Source organism: Myotis myotis, unplaced genomic scaffold (assembly GCF_014108235.1).
Source record: "Myotis myotis isolate mMyoMyo1 unplaced genomic scaffold, mMyoMyo1.p scaffold_m19_p_8, whole genome shotgun sequence".
NCBI classification, from domain to species: Eukaryota; Metazoa; Chordata; class Mammalia; order Chiroptera; family Vespertilionidae; genus Myotis; species Myotis myotis.
The window spans coordinates 29,446,441-29,465,949 of NW_023416390.1; the positions used below are offsets into that span (position 1 = coordinate 29,446,441).

General features: G+C 43.3%; 1 protein-coding gene across 1 annotated transcript in view; it reads right to left on the bottom strand.

Annotated features, from left to right (window-relative positions):
• PID1 (phosphotyrosine interaction domain containing 1) overlaps window positions 1–19,181 on the bottom strand; it is a 201,464-nt gene extending 182,283 nt beyond the window's left edge. Inside the window, exon 1 of the mRNA XM_036320418.1 lies at window positions 18,838–19,181. Coding sequence (XP_036176311.1) covers window positions 18,838–18,867 — 30 coding nt within the window. The 5' untranslated portion in view covers window positions 18,868–19,181. The remainder of the gene's footprint in view (window positions 1–18,837) is intronic.
• Between the last annotated feature and the right edge of the window lie 328 nt (window positions 19,182–19,509).

Here is a 19,509-nt window from a genome sequence, read left to right on the forward strand (position 1 = left end):
ACTTTATTATGAATGGTTCAGACTGTTGATGTCTCTTACATTCCTGAAATTAAGTATAACAAAAATAAGCAGGCAATAACTTGGGTACAAGGTAGATATTTTAACTTAAATGTCAAGGAGACCCAGGACATGTTCCAAAGAGCTAAATATGGTCACATGGAATTGTGCACATCCTTATTAATTGCTGGCTCTAAAGACAAATGAAAAGAGTTTCTCTCTCTCTCTCTCTCTCTCTCTCTCTCTCTCTCTCTCTCTCTCGTCTCAATACAAAAGTCAACGTCTACTCTTAGCATTCTTACTGATTTATAAAGGCATGTATGCCATACTACTCACTTTTCCTTCCACAGAAATTAAGAGAGTTGACAAATAATTATACAATGTCACTCATTTACTGGAGCACTATATAAATAAATATGTTTCGTGGGCTTGTATTGTGATCCCAGCTTTATACTCCAAGCATTGTGCTGGGTACAGTGATACATGCGATGAGGAATAAAGACTCAGCCCCTAACTTCTAGGGCTTAAAGACTTATGAGATGAAAGTCCACAAATAATTCTAATAAACACAAGTAGAATGAGCTAAGGGATATAATTGCAACACAAGAACAAGCTGTGGATCACCAGAACAAAGGGATGATTGATTGCAATAGGAGATCAGGAAAAGCAGAAGAGGGACAGTTTCCTCTGCTATGGCAGGATTGTGGTCCCCTGAGCAGAGCCTGTGGGTAATGAATAATATTTCAACTAAGGAAACAACACAGCAAAGGCATCAAACATCAAAACACTAAAGTGCAGTGAATGGCCCAGGGTGCATGAAAAGATGTAGAGAGAGGTGAGGATGGTGGATGAGTTTGAACCCAAGCATCAAAGCAACTCCTTAGGATCTGATAAGGACACTTCTTCACAAACACTGACCACAAAAGGGAGGAAGGAAAAGGTTCTGCCTAATCACCAACATTTTAATTCATTGGCCTTGTTCCATACAGTCTTCTCATATCTGATGTGCAAAAGACTGCAGAAAGAGGAGGAAAAAAGCAACAAGAGATATAAACTAAGTAACATTTTCCCAAACAAGAAATTAGCCAAATAGCATCTGTCCAAACAAACATAAAAGTTCTAAACCTCTGAACACTGAGATGAGATTTTTGTTTTCACCACAAAGTCTCCTTTTTTTTCCCATACTTTTGGCATTCTCAACACATGCCATTGGACAAGATGCTTTTATTGAAAAATGGGCTAGAAAACCATCTGATACTATATCAGACCAGCAACAACTGATCGTACAGGTCAGAGGACTGTGTCAATTTCAAGATAACTGCACCAAACCAACGGGGAAAAGCACCAAGGTTCAAAGCAAAAGAAGAAACAGAATCTGCCGTTATTATAAATTTAGCACCTGTAGTTGAGATGATATAAGGCCTGCCATTTTCCCCCTTGGCCTTGTTAACAGAACTCTGACTCAACTGGGGGTAAAATTTGCCCAGTTAAATGAAATATTTGTTCTCCCAAGCAACATGTGGCCAGATAGCACAGCCCTCACCCCTAAGTTGTTAAGATCCTCCTGAGTAGGATGCGAGGGAAAGCTTTCATTTCCCAACAAAAAGGACCTCTTCTTTCACCATGCACCACATCTCAGGATGGAAGTTTCCTCCATGATAACAACAATCGACTTTATATTTAACTCCCTGAAACCTTCTTGAGCATGTGGAATTTCTGTAACCACTTCTTTAGACCCACATTATAATTTAGTTTGGTTCCTCACCCCAAAATAAAATACCAATAAACATTTGCTGAAAGTAAAGCCTGAGGGAAAGGAACATGAGAAGAAGCACTGAGACCCATTTCAACGAAATTCAGGTGCTTTAACCCCTCCCCCCCCCACACCCCGTACTCAGCATTAATCAAATCCATAGTGCCCAACTCTTTCAAATATCATGATCCCTTTTAAATCCAAAAGATGCTGACCCCCACATAGTATTTTGGTAACCAGTAATTGAAAATATGCATAAAGTTTAAAAGCCACTATGAATCATTAATGAGTTTAAATATGTATTTCAATAAAACACACAGGATTGAAAAGGTGGTTGATATATTTGCAAGGTCCATATGTTGGCCTATAGGGTATGTATATATAATGCACATAGGGTTCACAGGTATCTTGAAATAATTCCATGACCCTCCTGAGTTCTAAGATCCATAGGTCAAGAATTATTAATCCATAATAAGAGCATTTTAGTTGGGTCTACTCTCCTGTCAGTCACTACCCAGAACCCCAAGGATGTGAGTTGTAACAAAACTATGAGTTTGCTTTCTGCTTTGGCCAAATTTAATCTAGTTTTAAATTTTTGAGGCAGGCCTCTGCTCCTGTTTACATTGTGATGTTTAAAAAACATATTAACACTATAAAATTGTTATGCCGCATAAAAATCCCCCTGAGTTTGAGATGCCCAAAGAAATGCAAGAGATGAGAAATAGTTTGCTCTATCACACATTTTTTTTTATTTAGCAGTAGGCATTAATGGCATCAAAGCACAGTTAAGTGTCCCACTTAGAGGGTCCAATGATTGAAACAAACAAAAAAAAAAGATAAATAGCATCAGATCCTTCATATACCCAAAACAGGTATGTGATAAGTTCCAAAGTAGACTTTTTAAAGTGCAATTTATTCCAGTCCTTGAATCAAAATGACTCCATTTGTTCTCTCAAGAAATGAGTTTTGATGACCATCTAATGGAAAGATAAATGCCCTCTTAATCAAAGCAAAAAAAGGAACAAAAGAAAGATTTTTTTTTAAATAGCCCCCAAAAAGCAATGCCTTTGAAGCAACAGCCAAATTTGTTCTTATCCAATTCAGCTGTGACTTCAGCCACTGAAAGGAAGATGGGAGAAAAGAGAGGTGGTGATCACCCCTTGGGAAAGCTATAAAAAATGTCTAAAAGACTCCGCTGTTAGCAGGAGAGTTCAAAGAAATTCAGAAATGGAAAGAACTTCACGCTCATTAATTGTGAGGAAATGAGAAAGAGAGAAGCAAGAAGGTTCGATCCCCAGTCAGGGCACATATAAGAATCAACTAGTGAATGCATAAATAAGTGAGACAACAAATTGATGTTTCTCTTTTCCTTCCTTTCTTTCACCAAAAAAAAATAATAATAATAAGGGGAGAAAACACAGATGTTGCTCCAAAACACAGAGTAAGCATACCTAACATGTAGAGTTGAGATCCTTGCAAGTCAAGTTTTATTTCCAAAAGACTCCCTCCAAGTTTTCATTGAATGCTTGCCCTGCTCCTAGGTACCCTGCCAGCACATGCCCCCGCCTCTTCAGGACAGGCACATATCTCACGGGTCAGACTCTGTTCTACGAGGGCATTAAATTACCTTATGAAGAAAAACGCCAGTCTCTGGGCCAAGGAGTAAAGAGATCAGCATTGAGTCTGCACTATTTACCATTAACACAGCACAGAGTCTAAAAACCTACTGTTTTTTAGGCTGTATTCTTCATTCTCTAGCCCGCCTTGCTTCCAGAAAACCACTGAGCTGTATCATTCAGAGAGTCTGTCAACACGCAAAAAAGCACATATTGGCTGTACTATATACAGGAATATTTAAATATAATTTTAATTTCCCCAAGAGGATTCTCACAGGGGGACTACTAATTTGAATTTTCTTTGGTTGTACAACACTCTCCCAAATTTGCACTTTTGCAAAGCCATTCATTTTTCACAAAGCATCGAGCTCTTAGAGAAAAGACAAGGGGGTAGAATGGGGAAGGGGGCGGGGGGATACCCCAGCTAACTGATGCCAGATGAACTTTCCTGGATCCAGAGAGCTTTGTTTTGAAGATTTCCGCCTTGCATTAAATCAAGTAGCAATGCAGGTCCTGAAGACTAACTAGGGAACGACATTCTCTACCCAGAAGGCCAGGACTGCCAAAGTTGGAGGTATTTCACTTTCTGGACTAAAGAACCCACATTGTCCCAGAGTGAACTTAAGGAGACATTCACATTTTTAACCAACAACTACAAATGTTTCTCAAGATCTGAGTCTCAGACAGCCTGAGACTGTGTCTTTTCAGCGACTTTGGCCAAAACAGCTGTTTGTATCCCTGAAACCATTTCTACCCCAGACTTATAGACAACAGAGATTCATTTTATAATGTGTACCAAAATTACCTTATTTATTTTGGATGCAGTAAAAGCATCATTACTTAAAATGACACTCTCCTTTTTCAGTACAGAAATTTGGCAGGAAGGCAAGAGTGACATCCAAGTTATAAAAACCTTAAGATTTATAGCAGATGCCAAAGTCAGGCTACACCCTTGTAAACAACGAAGACAAAAATCTTTCTCCAAGGATGGGCCAGAACATGGGAGCCGTGAGCCAGGACTATAGGATAATTAGGATTATTTTTGTTCTGTGGCACTTACTAAAGGAAGGGTATGTGCATTAGAAATTCCAAGGAAGAAAAAAATGCTTGGAGACTTCCTTCATTCCCAGTTAAGCACACATACTTTTTGCAAGAAAAGGAGACCCATCAGGAGGGACATGTGTGCATCCATGGGTTTCTAGTTGGTGTCTTAGAGATCCTTTAAGCATGACCCCCTCGCTTTTCTCCACACATGTGCTCTGCTCTACACATCACATTTTGTGAATCAGAATCTAAATACTGCATATCAATGGGTTCATGGAAAATTCTACCTGCAGAGCAGTCAGAGTTTGTGGTTGCAAGCGCTGGACACCAATGGCTCACTCTAGCAGAAAAATAAACAAATGATTGCAGTGACACTGGATTGAAAGGAGGGCAGAAAGACCAACTCCAAAAGGACGGGGATCAAGCAGCTCCTGGGTCTATGCAGCAGGATAAGAGTTTCTTCAGATCATGGTGGTCAGAATGATCGGTTTGGGCTATTTTCAGCCTTTTGTCACCCTGCTCAGGATTCTAACTCCTGAGAAACGTGTCTGATCAATCTAGACATTTAGGACACACATCAACCCCCTAGCTAAAGGAGGACACACTGGTTGACAGTGCCCCCTGAAACTGACTGAAGTTATCCCCCGACTGGAGTGGGGGAAGAATAGTCCCCAAAAGCAAAATCAGGGCGCTGTTACGAGAAGATGGGAAATGAAGCTAGGCAGAAAAAACAACACAGATGTCCATTTCTACTTCTACATAAACACTCTTAGCATTCCTACTGACTTGTTTATTTTTTCAACTTCTAGAGACAACTTTGGCAAAAACAACAACTAATGTTATTGCCCAACAGCCTGTGTTACAATGTCCCACATAAAGAACCACATGATAATTTCCAGGGTCTTCAAATTTGGGAAAAGTTGGGGGCTCCAGATGAGGTGACATACATTCTTCTATTAGATAATGAAGACTAAGTAACTTGTTATGTTTCCTTTCTTACTTAGGCTGCTAGGAAGCTCAGAGCTAAAAGTTTCAGGCTCAGTTATGTCAGCTATCCTTAGTCTAGGTTCTTGGGCACAATTAAATGCCTCCCTCCCTGATTCCACTGGTATTTGAAGGTTTTATTTCAGTTTTAGTGTAATGTTTCAATTGTCTATATTTAATTAAAAAGAATTTCAAAGCACTTGAATTTTTTTTTCTTACTAACCAAAGCCAACCTCTTCAGAACTAGATAAGCATCTAATGTATCACTGCATTTTCTGAACTTTTATATTGGCCAGGACCTTTGCGTTCAGCACCGTCTCTCCTTGTTTGCTACTTCAGAGTTAACCTTGTGCAGCAAAAACTATTTCAGATGCATTTCTGGTTTTAAAGGTGCTATAGGAAAAAGTCAGATTAGACTAGATTAGATGAGAGGAATGAATAGCTAAATTAATAATAGATAGACCTAACTCTGAGTCTGATTATAGGATGCAATAATTTTTAGAATAGTTATCAATAAAATCCATGTAAGTTTTACTGAAAGGAGGTCAGATGGAAGAGCAATAGGCAGCTTTCTCAAACCTATAGCTTAGACAGGCTAACTCAGAGGGATGTGGGAAAGCTGGGGAAGCGGGAAGCATAGCTTCGTGCTTTCAGGAACCAAGCAGATGGGTAGAGTGTGGGAGGTCCAACTCATTGTTTGATAGCTCAAGCCACTTTCTGGCGAATTCCATGTACACTTTATGCTAAACATCATCAGAATCCCGAAACTCTCCAAGACATGGCAGAATTAAGTAGCACGGTGGCATTCCTGGCAAGATAAGAAAGTGCGGCTGCAGATCTGCTCCCAAGTTGACCAGGAAACATGGGCAAAGTACTTTTGAGTCTTTTTGGGGGGGTGAAAATGGGGATTCTTAAATATAAAGGGGTTGCCACCATTACAGATGTCTTTCAGTTGGGTTTCCTGAAAGAGCATTTGAATGGTTCTTTCAGGCTGATAATCTGTGAGGAAAATTTGAAATCCATTAAATTAAAAAACTACTCTCCACTCTGCAAATGTCCCCTTTTGGGGGAAGTAATCTGTCCCAATATTTGGCAATAACAATGCCCCAAATGAGCCAATACCCCAACAATGAGAAATTTCACTTGCCTGGCTTGGGCTATCCAGGAAACAGATCTGCATTTAGAGAAAAATTGGCAAAGCCTCCCACCTCTGCCTAAAAGCCCTCCCAGATGCTCGAGATCAGAAAGCAGGAAAGGCAACGGAACTCTGATTCCTGTGCATGTCTTCCCCGCATCCCCCACTCAAGCCACACAAGCTCCACAAAAAGTGGGGAAAGAAATTGGGTTCCAGGCAGCTAAAGGTGAGTTATGAGAGTTGTGCCTGGACAGCAATGAATGGTACTGAACAAATAAGCTTAGTCACACAATTGTTTATCACCTTGGCCTTTTCGAGTCAGACTAAGGATCCGGTCCTGATTCCAACGCTACATGAACTTGGGATTCAGTTCTCCCATCATTCAAGAGAGGGACCTGGCCTAGACTTTGGTCCCAGACTCAAGTTACCAGCAGGTTATGTGAATTAGTGAGACGTGCTCTGTAAGGCTGGGATGAGCCGGAAGCCACATCCCATCCCAATGGAACACTGGCTGATCAGTGGTCACTGTGAGAATCCAGGCTCGCCGTGCTGAGACCCTCCCATTTTTTGGAGATAATCAGCAAGCCCAGATTTTCTTATAAATTTCTTTAATTTTTCAATCCTAAAGACTAATTTGTCAAGTTTTTATATACACTGAAGGGGGCCAAAGGAAGTATTTTTCTAAGCTAGAGCCAAACCTCAGACCTACAGTCTGTCAACTTAAAGTTCAGGTTCTGTATTGAAGCGTCTGGGACTGGGTGAAGCTCCTTTACAAGGAACAGATTATCCTCTCTCCAACCTGGAAATTCATGGGGTATCAGCATCATAAAGGCTATGAGAAGTCCTACAGTAAGCCAGACTCGCTTTGTTCTACCTAGCGTTTCCCAAAGTTATTTAAAGGCTGAACCCTTTGTGGCAAGACTGACATGAGCAGCTCACTGAACTGGTGAACACACTTTGGGAAACACCAAACCTCTCTTAGCCGCCTGGCTCTAAAATGCTGTGCTGCATTTTACCTAGTTTACCCCTGATCTGAATTGGGGGAGAAACTAGTATTTACTTGTCCCCGACAAAGTGCCAGATACCTTACTAAGCACTTTGCCTTCCTTATCTCAATTGGCAGTCAGGAGCTAAATGCTCTTACCCCCATTTTAAAGTTGAGAAAATACAAATCAGAGGCTGAGGTAACCCCTAAATAATTGACTCAGCCGAAATTTGTATCCATGAGTGCCCAACTAAAAACCCCATGGTCTCTCCACTCTTTGGCAGACTGTGTAAACCACAGGGAGCCTCACTTGCAGCCTAAAGAAGTGTTCCCATCACCTCCCATTTCCTCAAACTGCCCACCCCTGTGCCTTTGGATATGCTCTATTTTTCACCACAACGTTTCCAGGCTCTTCATCTGAAAACATTGTATTTCCAAGAGAGCCAGATAGTCCACCAAAGTGTTCAAAACACTGAGCAGGTATGAGCGTCCATGCCTTTGCTGGAAGGAACTGGAAGGAAGCATGCATCCATTGCCAACAGCTGCACTGACCATGTGACAGACAGCTAACTTTTGAGGGGCCTGCACACATGCCAGGAGTGTTCCGTGCCTGTGCAACTCCCTCCACCCTGCCATCTCTTCCTCACTTTTTGTCTGCACATCCTTTACCCCCTCAACTCCCCATGGCCCCTCTCTCTAGCTTTCTAATCCATCTGCTGTCCCTCACCTCAACCTATTTCATTTCTTTCCTCCATCCCACAAAGCGAATACAGTTAGGAAAAGAGGTTAAGCATCTTACCCCCCACTCCCCATGGGAGTGACCACCCATCCTGGTGGCCAGGAGATGTTCAGTTTACAACTGCTGTTCCTGTTCATTGTTTATAGTATCCCCATCACCTCGACAGGACCTTAGATTGGACAATATGCAAATAACCTCCTCACATATTGACTGAACAAGCCTTATACTTCTTGTCCTTTACTTTAAAGAGATTAAGTCAAATGCCTCAAATTTTCCTCCTTGAGGGGAAAAACATTTTTAAACTAAAGTTACTTTTGTGAATGCTTCTCAATATGCTCTTTACTAAGGTTTAATGGCCATTGGTAAAGTTGTTGAAACCTATCTAAATTTCTGGTAGCCATATTTTTTTAATCCTCATCCAAGGATTTGTTTTGTTTTGTTATAATTTATTTTTAGAGAGAGAGGAAGGGAGAGAGAAACATTGATGTGAGAGAGAAACACTGATCAGTTGTTTCCCATATGCGCCTCAATCAGGGATTGAACCCAAAACCTAGGTATGTGCCCTGACTGGGAATGGAACCTATCACCTTTCGGTACACGGACTATGCTCCAACAAACTGTGCCACGCCAGCCAGGGCTGGTGGTCATATTTGTAAGTGAGAAAGGGGCCAGGCTGAGTGAGAAAGGATCAAAAAGGCACAACTTGAACTCCCACTTCCACGCCCTCCTTCAGTCTGGCTTTCGTCTCTTGCTCAACTACTAGTTTTGCTAAAATCCTCGGGCAAACTGGAATTGACGAAAAATATCATTTCAAGAGCTAAATGAAATGTTTGAAAAAGAGAGACTGGAACTCTAAGAAAAATAGAGAATATATTATTTACATTCTGGGTTAGAACTTTAATTTCCAGTTAAAGAAAATGAAAGCTACACAGAATTCACAGACGTGAGGGCAGACACTGTGTAGTGTTTAGTATCTCCAACAGCCAGCACTGCACCTGGCATACGATGAGTATTTCACTAACTTTAACAGCTCTATGTAAGTATAGTTGACATATAATAAACTGCATAATTTGAGAGAGTTGACATATGTAAATCTCATGAAACCATCACCATGATCAAGATGTTGAACATATTCCACACCCCCAAAAGTTTTAAGCCCTTTCAAATCCCTTCCTCCCATTCCAGCCCCAGGCAACTACTACTCTGCTGTCAATCATTTTTCATCCCCACCAGCAGCATCTGAGAATTCCGCTTCCTCCACATCCTCACCAGCACTGAGTACAGTCAAAGCCTTTTTAATTGTAGCGATTCTCTAGTTGTCCAGTGGTATCTCATTGTAGTTTTCATTTCCATTTCCCTACTGTCTTATGATGTTGAACAACTTTTCATGTGTTTGCTTCCTAGTCACATACCTCTTTGTTCAAATCATTTGCTCATTTTTTAAAAATAATCAGGTTATCTTATTACTGAGTTTTGAGAGTTCTTCATTTAGCCTAGGTACAAGTCCTATATTATAGATATAAGATTTTCAAATATTTCCCCCCAGTCTGTGCCTTATCTTTTCATTATCTTACAAATATCTTTAAAATAGCAGAACTTTTTAATTTTGATGAAGTTCAATTTACCCAATTTCTCTTTTATTGAATGTGTTTTTGTTATTGTTCTAAAAAATATTTACCCAAACAAAAGAAACTTTTGGGTGTGATGGATCTGTCCATTATCTTGATAGTTTATTTTTAATATGTTTTTATTGATTTCAGAGAGGAAGGAAAAGGGAGAGAGAGAGAGAAACATCAATGATGACAGAGAATCATTGATCAGCTGCCTCCTGCACCTCCCCCCCCCCCCCCCCCCGCCACTGGGGATCAAACCCACAATCAGGGCATGTGCCCTGACCGGGAATCAAACTTCAACCTCCTGGTTCATAGGTTGATGCTCAACCACTGACCTACACTGGCCAGGCCATTATCTTGATACTTTACACAGATGTATTCGAAGTCACAGGGATTCTCTGCTGTTTTTGTCTAGAAGTTTTATGGGTTTAGATGTTACATGTGCGTCTATGATGCATTTTGAGTGAATGTTTGTATACTGTATAGGTGAGCTGTGGATTGAAATTTTCGGGGTTGTTGGTGCTGTTATTTTGCATATGGATATCCAATCATTCTAGCATCATATTGTTGAAAAAGACTATCCTTTCTCCAGCGAACTATCGTTTTTGCATCTTTGTCAAAATCATACACTTTTGATCAAAAAGCAGAACTCTCAAAAATGTCCTCAAAAAGTGTTGTTAAAATTTAAAACATGTATGCGCTTTGATTCAGCTACTCCAATTTTAGCAGTTCTGTCTAAAGAAATACAAGTACAAGGATAAAGCTCAGATCCTTATAACAGTATTATTTACCGGGGGGGGGAGGGGAAAGGGGAGAAGGAACATAGACATGACCAAAATATTCCCCTAAAGAGAGAGGACTCAATAAACTACAATCTAGCTCCACCACAAAATCCTATGTACGTACTAAAAGGAATGATTTGGAGATGATTTGGAGTTACATGTGTCGATCAGAAGAGAGAGTCTTAAAACCTTTTCATGGATAAAAAATATGCAAAGTGATATATATATATATATATATATATATATATATATATATATATATTCCAAAATGTATACACACTTTGAATAATTATAAAGGCAGTGTTTATTAACATATGTTTCATTTTTAAACTTGAGCTATCAGTTATTAAAGTATATATACATTTTTGGGACAGCCTGTATATATTTAATATATAAATATATATATACTTATATATTTATATATTTGTTTGTTTATAAACACACACATATATATATAGATAGTGATTATATTATTGGGATATATGAGAAAGCCTAAATATATATCTATACATTTGTATGTTTGCAAAAACCTGGGGAAAGTTTTGGAAAAATAACACCAGACAGATCATATGAGTATCCTTCATGGATAGAATTGAGAATGAGAGAAGGGACAAAGATTATTAACTTCTTTATAGACTTTTAAACTGTCTGATTTGTTACCTTATACCCTAACCAGATATTATTTTGTATTTTTTAATCAAGTATAAAATAGTAGTCATGACCTCATGTCATGTAACAGATGCACGCCTCCATTCATTTCACATCGGTACTACTACTTGGAATAAATTCTCATTGCTTTTTTTTTCTTGGATGGTTGGTCCCAGTAGGGAGAATTATATTGGTGAATGGAGGATACTAAAAAGAACTCCACACTGAGAGTTATAGGTTGAATTTTACCCCTTAAAAATTAATATGTACAAGTCTTAGCCCCCAGAATGTGGCCTTATTTGGAAAGAGGGTCAACGTGGATGCAATTAATTAAATTAAAATGTGATCCTACTGGAGGAGGATGGGCCCCAATCTGATATGACTGGTATCTTCATTATAAAAAGGGGAAATTTGGACATACAGGGAGAATGCCATGAGAAGCCTGGAGTGATGCTGCCACAAGCCAGGGAATGCCAAGGCTGAACAGCAAACCACCAGAGGCTGGGTGGGAGGCATGGAACAGATCCTCCCCCACAGCCTCAGGAGGAACCAACCCTGCCAACACCTTGACATCAGACATCAGTCTCCAAAACTGTGAGGCTGTTGCTTAAGCCCCCCAGTCTGTGGTACTTGGTTACAGCAACCCTAGGAAATATGCTAAGCTACCAAGAAGTTAAGTCAAAGCCAACATAGCTACTCACCAGTCCCATGGTCCCAGCCCCTGCTCAGGCCACAGGGACCATCCACAGAAGATTTAGAAAGTAAACAGCAGTTTCCACCACCCCACATTACAGGGGGCGTGTACAGCAGCATGTCACACACACCTGAGGAAAAGCCAGCTGTCCTGAGGGGAAGGCATCAAAGCCTGTGGTAGGCAGAAGGGCCTCCGGAAGCTGTGTGTTTATCCTCAGACTCACAATTACAAAGAAACTGAAAGGATTAGGATGGATCTATTCTTGAGGAAGGAAAACAATTAAGGAGTCCCTCTCTCCTGGCACCTCTCCACTCCTCTCCCTTCCCACACACACAGGCAGTATTCACTCCCTCCCAGGAGGAGAGTAAGAAGTAAAACGGCACTTTAAAACGTGAGCCACTCCACCCTAAGAAATGCGACCCAGAAGAGCTGCTATGTAGTGACCAGGCTCCTCGCCCTCGCTGGGTCTGCAAACAGCACCTCCATGGTCACTGCATGAAAAAGGGGCGTTTTCATGACAACTCCTTTTTGTCTTACAAGTGAGTTCCAGAATAGGACCGGGTTCTTCATTAAAATAACTGATACCGTTACCAAGTGAAAATGAAAACAACACAAAATATTCAACCAGATACAAATAATCAACCAGACACACTCGAAGGCTGTCCTGGAGGCGGTTCTGAGATGGATTATAAATCAATCTACCCTTTTCATAATTGGGAAGAGCAAACCCCAGCAGCCACCACCCGGAGACCCCGCACAGGCTGGCTTGTTTTGAGGATACACCACAGCCCTCCCTTGGTCTCGGCCTGTCTGGAAAAGCATCACTGAGATCTGCTTTACATGACTGGCTTTCACATACCGGCCATATATTTCTTTTTTTTTTAGACCTCATCCAAGGACATTCTTAGACAGTGGGAGGGAGAGGGGAAGGGAGAGGGAGAGAGGGAAAGAGATTGAACCTGCAACCCAGGTATGTGCCCTGACAGGGAATGGAACCCACAACCTTTAGGAGCACGGGGTGACATTCAACCATCTGAGCCACTCCAGCTGGGACCCAGCCATAATTTTAATTAACAAAGTTAACTTTCTCTTGAAGCAGGTATCAACTGTATTTTCCAGAGGCCCTCCGTTCGTTGCCTTTTCCTAGGATGTTGACCAGTAGCAGATAAGGCAGAGAGAAGCCATAGTTTAGTTGCTCCCTATTGTCTGTTTTTATTTTTTTCAAACCCATGGTAAATAAATTCACATTCAGCATTAAAAAGAGTGCACTACATAAGCACATTCATTGTGTCCCAGCGAATAAACTTTAGGCATACCCAGGCCTCAGAAATACAGAGAACACAGCCCAAAGGCAATATGGTTTCATTAGTGTGTTTGTTTCCTAGGGCTGCTCTAATAAATTACCACAGATTGGGTGGCTTTACACAACAGAAATGTATTCTCTCGCAGTTCTGAAGGCTGGACGTCAGAATTAAGATGTTGGTAGGGCCGTGCTCCCGCCAAAGGCTCTGGGGAAGAATACATCCTTCCCTCTTCTCGCTCCAGGCAGTTGCCAGCAATCCTTGGCATTCGTTGGCTTGTGGTAGCATAACTCCATGCTCTGGCTCCACCTACAAATGGCCTCCTGTCCTGTGTCTCCTCTGTGTCCTCAAGTCTCTCACTGAATTTAGGGCTCAGCCTAACCCAACATGACCGCATCTTAACTCTATTACATTTGAACAGACCCTCTTTCAAAATAAGGCTACATTCACAGGTAATAGGGCTTCAACATACCTTTGGGGGGGACTCCAGTCAACCCACAACAATGAGTAAGACATGGAGACCAGGGTTTGAATCTGAATCTTGGTCCCTTAGTAACCACGTGAGTGATGAAAGCCAAAGGTACAAGTAATTAAAAACCCAACTAGTATACAGGCTTCAACAAGCAGAGGAGATAGTATTTTTCTCACTATTGCAACCTCCCTTACCAAAGTGAGACCTCGCTCACCACAAATGAGGGAAATGGGAGCTGGGCCCTAGGGCCTGAGAAAGAGTGCTCGGGAAGATGAGGGACCCAAGTGCAACTGCATTAACTGAGAGAGCTCGTTGAGACTTCAGCAGCATGGAAATATACCAAAGGCACAAAGCCAGCCTGTGCCTTATCCCTGACACTGTCCTTTCCCAGTTCTTGGCCTGAGGGCTTGGACCTGGTGAACACTCTGATGCTTTATCATTAGTTAGCAGCTAAATTGGGATGAAAACTTTTTTTAATTAACATAAAATGATAGCAACTAATCCCACTAGTTTCCAAGGAGGTCTGTGGACAAACATCTCAACTATTTCTTCTTGCTCTACTTAAACAAAGCCTCCGTTTAGATGTGTGCCCAAGGGGGCTGAGGGAAGCACACTGTAGTCATTGAGGGTTTCTGGACTAGTTTTATTTGCTGACCACTAACGGGTCCCTGAACTGCTGCTATTTGGAGTCAAATAGTACCGTGGAAGGGCGCCTGAACCCCAGCAGCCTTGGGGCTGTTCAGGGCCACCACTTCCAGGACCCAATTTATAGGACTAATAATTTACATGGTACAATGGAGTCAGTGCTTGGGAAGTGGAGAGGAGAGAGCTAACCTGGAACATCAAAGAAAGTGCAAAAGTCGCCTAACACCACAAGATAACCCAGTAGAGTCAACATTAAGCAATGGGTAAACAAGGGGCAGAGAGTTTTTTTCCAAAGCTAGCATTTTGCAAGTCACTTGGTAGAGATTTTGCTGACAAACTCAGGGAAAGACCCAAATGATAGCATTTCACTTCTGAGAGAAGTAAATTAATGATAACTCCAAGTTGTCTTTATGAACGATAAGGCCCAATGCTTTGTGCTTGCTCAAAGGGATGAAGAAAAACAACAAACTCTAGAACTGATTTAGTGAGAAACCAGTGCCTCTGCACAATTAGTTATTGCTTATTCCTAAGAAATTGCTCCTGAACTCTCCAACCTCCTCCCTCCCTTTCCCCCATATTTGGTCTCTACGTGGAATGACTGCAGACATGATCCAGCTTGATGACCAGCTTTCAAGGTCTCTAGTTTGAACAAATGCTATGCGCTCCACTTGAAGAGATTCTTAAATGGCACTTGGAATTTCAGTATAAGTATGACACCGCAGCTTGCATCTCTCAGAGATTTGGGCTATCAAAAAGAAGGTAGCCCTTGGTCAACATAGGAAAGCACCTCTCTGAGCCAACAAGACCACCATGGTGCTAATTCTACTTATTAATAACAACAGCACCAACACAGGTAGAGCATCCTGCTTTGTGTTAGCCTTCTGTACTACAGAGAAGTGGTGAAGAGGTAAGCTCTGGTGACAAACCTCCTGGTCCCAATGCCAGCCCAGTTCATTTCTAGCTGTCTGACCCTGGCCAAATCATTTAAACTCTCTAGCCTTCAGCTTCTTGACCTATAAAATGGGGGATAAAAGTGGTTATGGGAGGTAAATGAGCTGAGTAATTCAAATAAAACCATAAAGCACAGGCCACACGCACAGCATGTGCTCCATAAAAGGGAGCCGCTGCCATTATCTTCCTTGCTCCATGTTCCTTTTGTCCATTTGGTCTGCCTAGAATGTGTCATATCTGCCAAGGTTTTTCTCTCAGTCTGGGGGGCCAGGTCTCATGATCTCCAACTGACGATCTGGATGGTTCTTCTATCTCACTTTTCAGGGGGAAAGTGGAAATCCAAGTTCCTTATATCTAAGTGAGCTCACACTCTGACATGGATGAGTCTGTCACTTCTATTGGATCCACCCAACCCAATAATCAAGACAATCAGAATATTGATGCAAACTTTAAATATTGAGGCCAGAGGTAATCTCATCTATATTTTTTTAAATCCATGCTTAGCCTTTTTCTATTCAAAAGTGCCCTTTACTTCTCTGAGTAGAGCCTATTTCAATGCTCTCTTTAGTCCTTCCAAGAACAAAAGTCTGCTGCTCAAAGGAGAAGGGCAAAGGGAAGAATTCAGATTTCCTTCAGATTTAAAAGTTGGGGTGATCATGTAAACCCTCATATCCCATTTGATCCTATTATATTTTTCATGGCAGAAGCTCGCAGCGAGGGCTCAAGTGGGATGCAGCAGAAGTTTTAACATTCAAGGGAGCAGTCGAACTTGCCGCGGTCTGTGTGACTGAATGGGAAATTTCCCAGCTCGGGCCTGCTGGGGTAACAGGTCGCTTTGCCTGGACTGGATTTGGGTCAAACAGCAAATCCTCAAATCAGAAAATACCAGCATGTTTTGTTTGGCAAAAAGTTGGGTATTGATCATGATACTCCTACGGGATCAAAGATGCCATCTATTCAACACAAATTAGAGGGTGACCATCTAGCCTCAGCAAAGTTCTGCCACACTCCCTGGACCACAGACCCTTTGCATGGGCCTCATCAAATAGGAGCTAATAAAACCAACTAAGAAAAGATGCCGTTCTTTGCTTCCCATGCCTCTTTTGTTTCTAGGTGTCTGAACAATAATTGACTCCTTAATCCTAACAGGAAGCTCTGGGAAAGCATCCTTGTAGCATTTTCTTCACTCCAGCTCATCTAAATTAGCATGTTTGCATTAAAAATTAATGACAAAAATTAATGGGGCTACATGAGAAGGTCAAGAAGATTTGTATGGGAAGGGTGGGGCTTCGCTGAAGAGCAGGACTCATCCTTTATTTCCCTATGGCCACAGAATCTGGGCAATCTAAGGCATCCAGTCCACAGAGGAATCGGAAACCAACGTTCCTATATGGTGGTGCCTTGAGGGCAAAAAGGGGAAGAAAAAATCCCAGACGTCAGAGACCGTGACAAAGATAACCGCAAGGAATGTAAATAAAATATTATTACAAGCGGCTCACTCACCACCTCACACTCAGCATCTCCCTCCCCCAGAGTGAGAAGTAAAAACATACACAGTGTGTGTTTTAAAGACGTGTCGAGCTGCTCTATGGGAAGAAGCCATGACTACGAAGAAGTTTTTTTTCTCCATGTGGCTCATTTTGATAATCACAAGGCTTGAGACAGTTTTAAGAGCCCCGGGCTGGTTACTAATTTAAATTTGGGGAGCATGAGGTTGAGCCCCATATTGATAAGTACCTTATCACTGATCTTAAGTCAGTGATAAGCCCTGTTTACCTCAGCTTTGGAAGCCCACACCCGGGCCCTCTCAACATGACATCTCAACATGAAACAAATGCATTGCAAACACAAACTGTAGCACCCCAGACGCTTGCCAAATGGACATGTGTACATTTCACAGAAGAGCCAGGAGGACACTTCTAGCAAGCAACGCTCGCCATGAGGAACGCAAGCCAGAGGTCTCTCCTGCCAAGGGTCCCGGGGCACACAGGAGTCCATAAAGGAAACAAATAACTTCAAGGGACAAAATCCACAAAATCTGCCAAAGCACTGACCACCGGGTCATAAGAGCCATCCTATAGAACTGTGCTCTCAGCTCTCTAAGGATGTCCCAGAGCTCGCCACCTCACCTGATGGGGAACCCTCCACCCCCACCCTTCCGTTACCCCTTCTTTCAAACAGAATCCACACCCCCAAACTGAAGGAGGAATTCCAATGCACCATTGGTGTCACTGGTGCCACTGCTGAAATCCATTTACATCACCTTTGGCCAACCATTCAGAACCCAGTGTTGACATTCATTCTCTCACTAAGACAACGAGGGCCTTAGAGGCTGGTCACTCTCCACTCCATTTCGAAAGCTAAAGGTTCCTTTTCTTGGTTAGTCTGTTTGAGACCCTGGGGGGTGGGCCCGATGGCTTCGGTTCTGTTCCTGGGAGCACCACATGTCTCAGGCCAAAGAGGCGTGGACAGGGGCTGTCAGGCATCGCCTCTATCAACCGCAGCGGTGCAAGCAGGTGACTCCTCAGTGTGAGAACTCACAGACTAATTCCTCCCAGCCTCTGAGGAGCAGTCTGCAGCTTTGTCTTTTCATTGAGAAACCTTCCAAGCCAGCCAGGGCGCCTGGCCTTCACTGTCCTCACTCTTCAGACACACTCCAACGGTGCTATATTTTACCACTTAAACGCTTCTTCAAACTTTACTACGGAACAATGTGGCTCTGAGCCTGCCAAAAGTTTAACTGCAGGACTCCGTGCATTTTATCTGGCAGAGCAGCTGCCCTCCCTCTTGAGAATATGTTCGGGCAAAAGGAAGTCATCAAACCTCAAGTCGGGGCTGTTCTGGGGTCCCCAGGGTCCCCTCTGACAACGCAGCTCCCTCTCACTGTGACCTCTTTCCTGATTCCAGAGCTTCAGGATCCAAACAAACGGGGTCTCAGTAGACAGCTGTGGAAAACTTTGATGGGATGACCCAGGACATAATTATTCCTGGCTGGACTTAAACTTCTGATTTTCAAATATCTGGGGGAGCTGAGGTTCAGGGGAGATGAAGGGAGAGCGCCAACGAATGAGGAAGAAAAAGGAATAAGTAGCATACCATGACCAAGCCAAACCGAGCTTGATATTTCCAAATTATTGGCAAATGGATGCTTTGACAAATCATTTGTCCTGTCTTTCCTGGAGACAAAAAGAAGAAAAGATGCAAAAAGCCTAACCCCAGACCAGTGGAATACTAAATTGCTGGTCAGAAAGTCCAACCTTATCTATTCCAACAAGCACCCTCAAGCCGAAAGTTGTGATACCTTGCTCAGTGTATTGCCCCCTCGCTCCTGCCTGGCACTAGGTTAAGCCCATGGTATTATGCATCTTACATGATATTTTGGACAAATCCCTGCAAGTGGGCAAAGGCTCCAGCTCGGCTCCTCCGGCCCGCCACCTCCTCCTCCAGGCTGGCCCCTGGCTGCCCCGGTGCCACTTACCTGCAGGCGCTCTGTGGCCGGCTGCCACATCTTCCAGCCGTGGGGTTTGGCAGAGGAGACGCCGGCGAGACTCAGTTGATGCGCTTGGGGGCGAGGGGCTGCGGGTCCGCTTTACATCTGGGGTCGGTGTCCCAGGGATGTGCGTCCCGGAGCCGGCCACGGCCGCGGGGTGGGCGAAGGGGGCTTGGAGCAGGAGGAGGCGGCACTGGGCTCAGCTGCCGGCAACTTGTGGGCACGGCTGCGCCGGCTGTCCTGGCGCAGCAGCGAGAAGACTGCGCAGCTCCGCCCGGGCCGCGAGCGCACAGCGGCGGCGGCAACCGCTCCCTCCCCCTCCCCCGCCGCCACCGAGCCTCGGAGCTGCGCGCTCTGAGCATGCCCAGGCCCGCGCCCGCCTGACAGCCGCGGGGGTCTGGGAGCACAGGGCTATGGCCCGCAGATCCCGGGGAGGGGGCAGAGGGGAGGCCGGAGCTGCGGGCCCTGCTCCCCGTGGACTGTGGAGGGAAGGACCTAGAGAGCATGCCTTCCTGGAGAAAGAAACCGGAGCCCCCTGGGCTCCCAAGCTTCAAGCAGCAGGGATCTCTGAGCCGCCTGGGACTAGCCTGGCACTGTGCTGGGAGGCAAACTTCCATTCATCCAACTTGAGTTAACTGAGCACCTATTATGCTCCAGGCT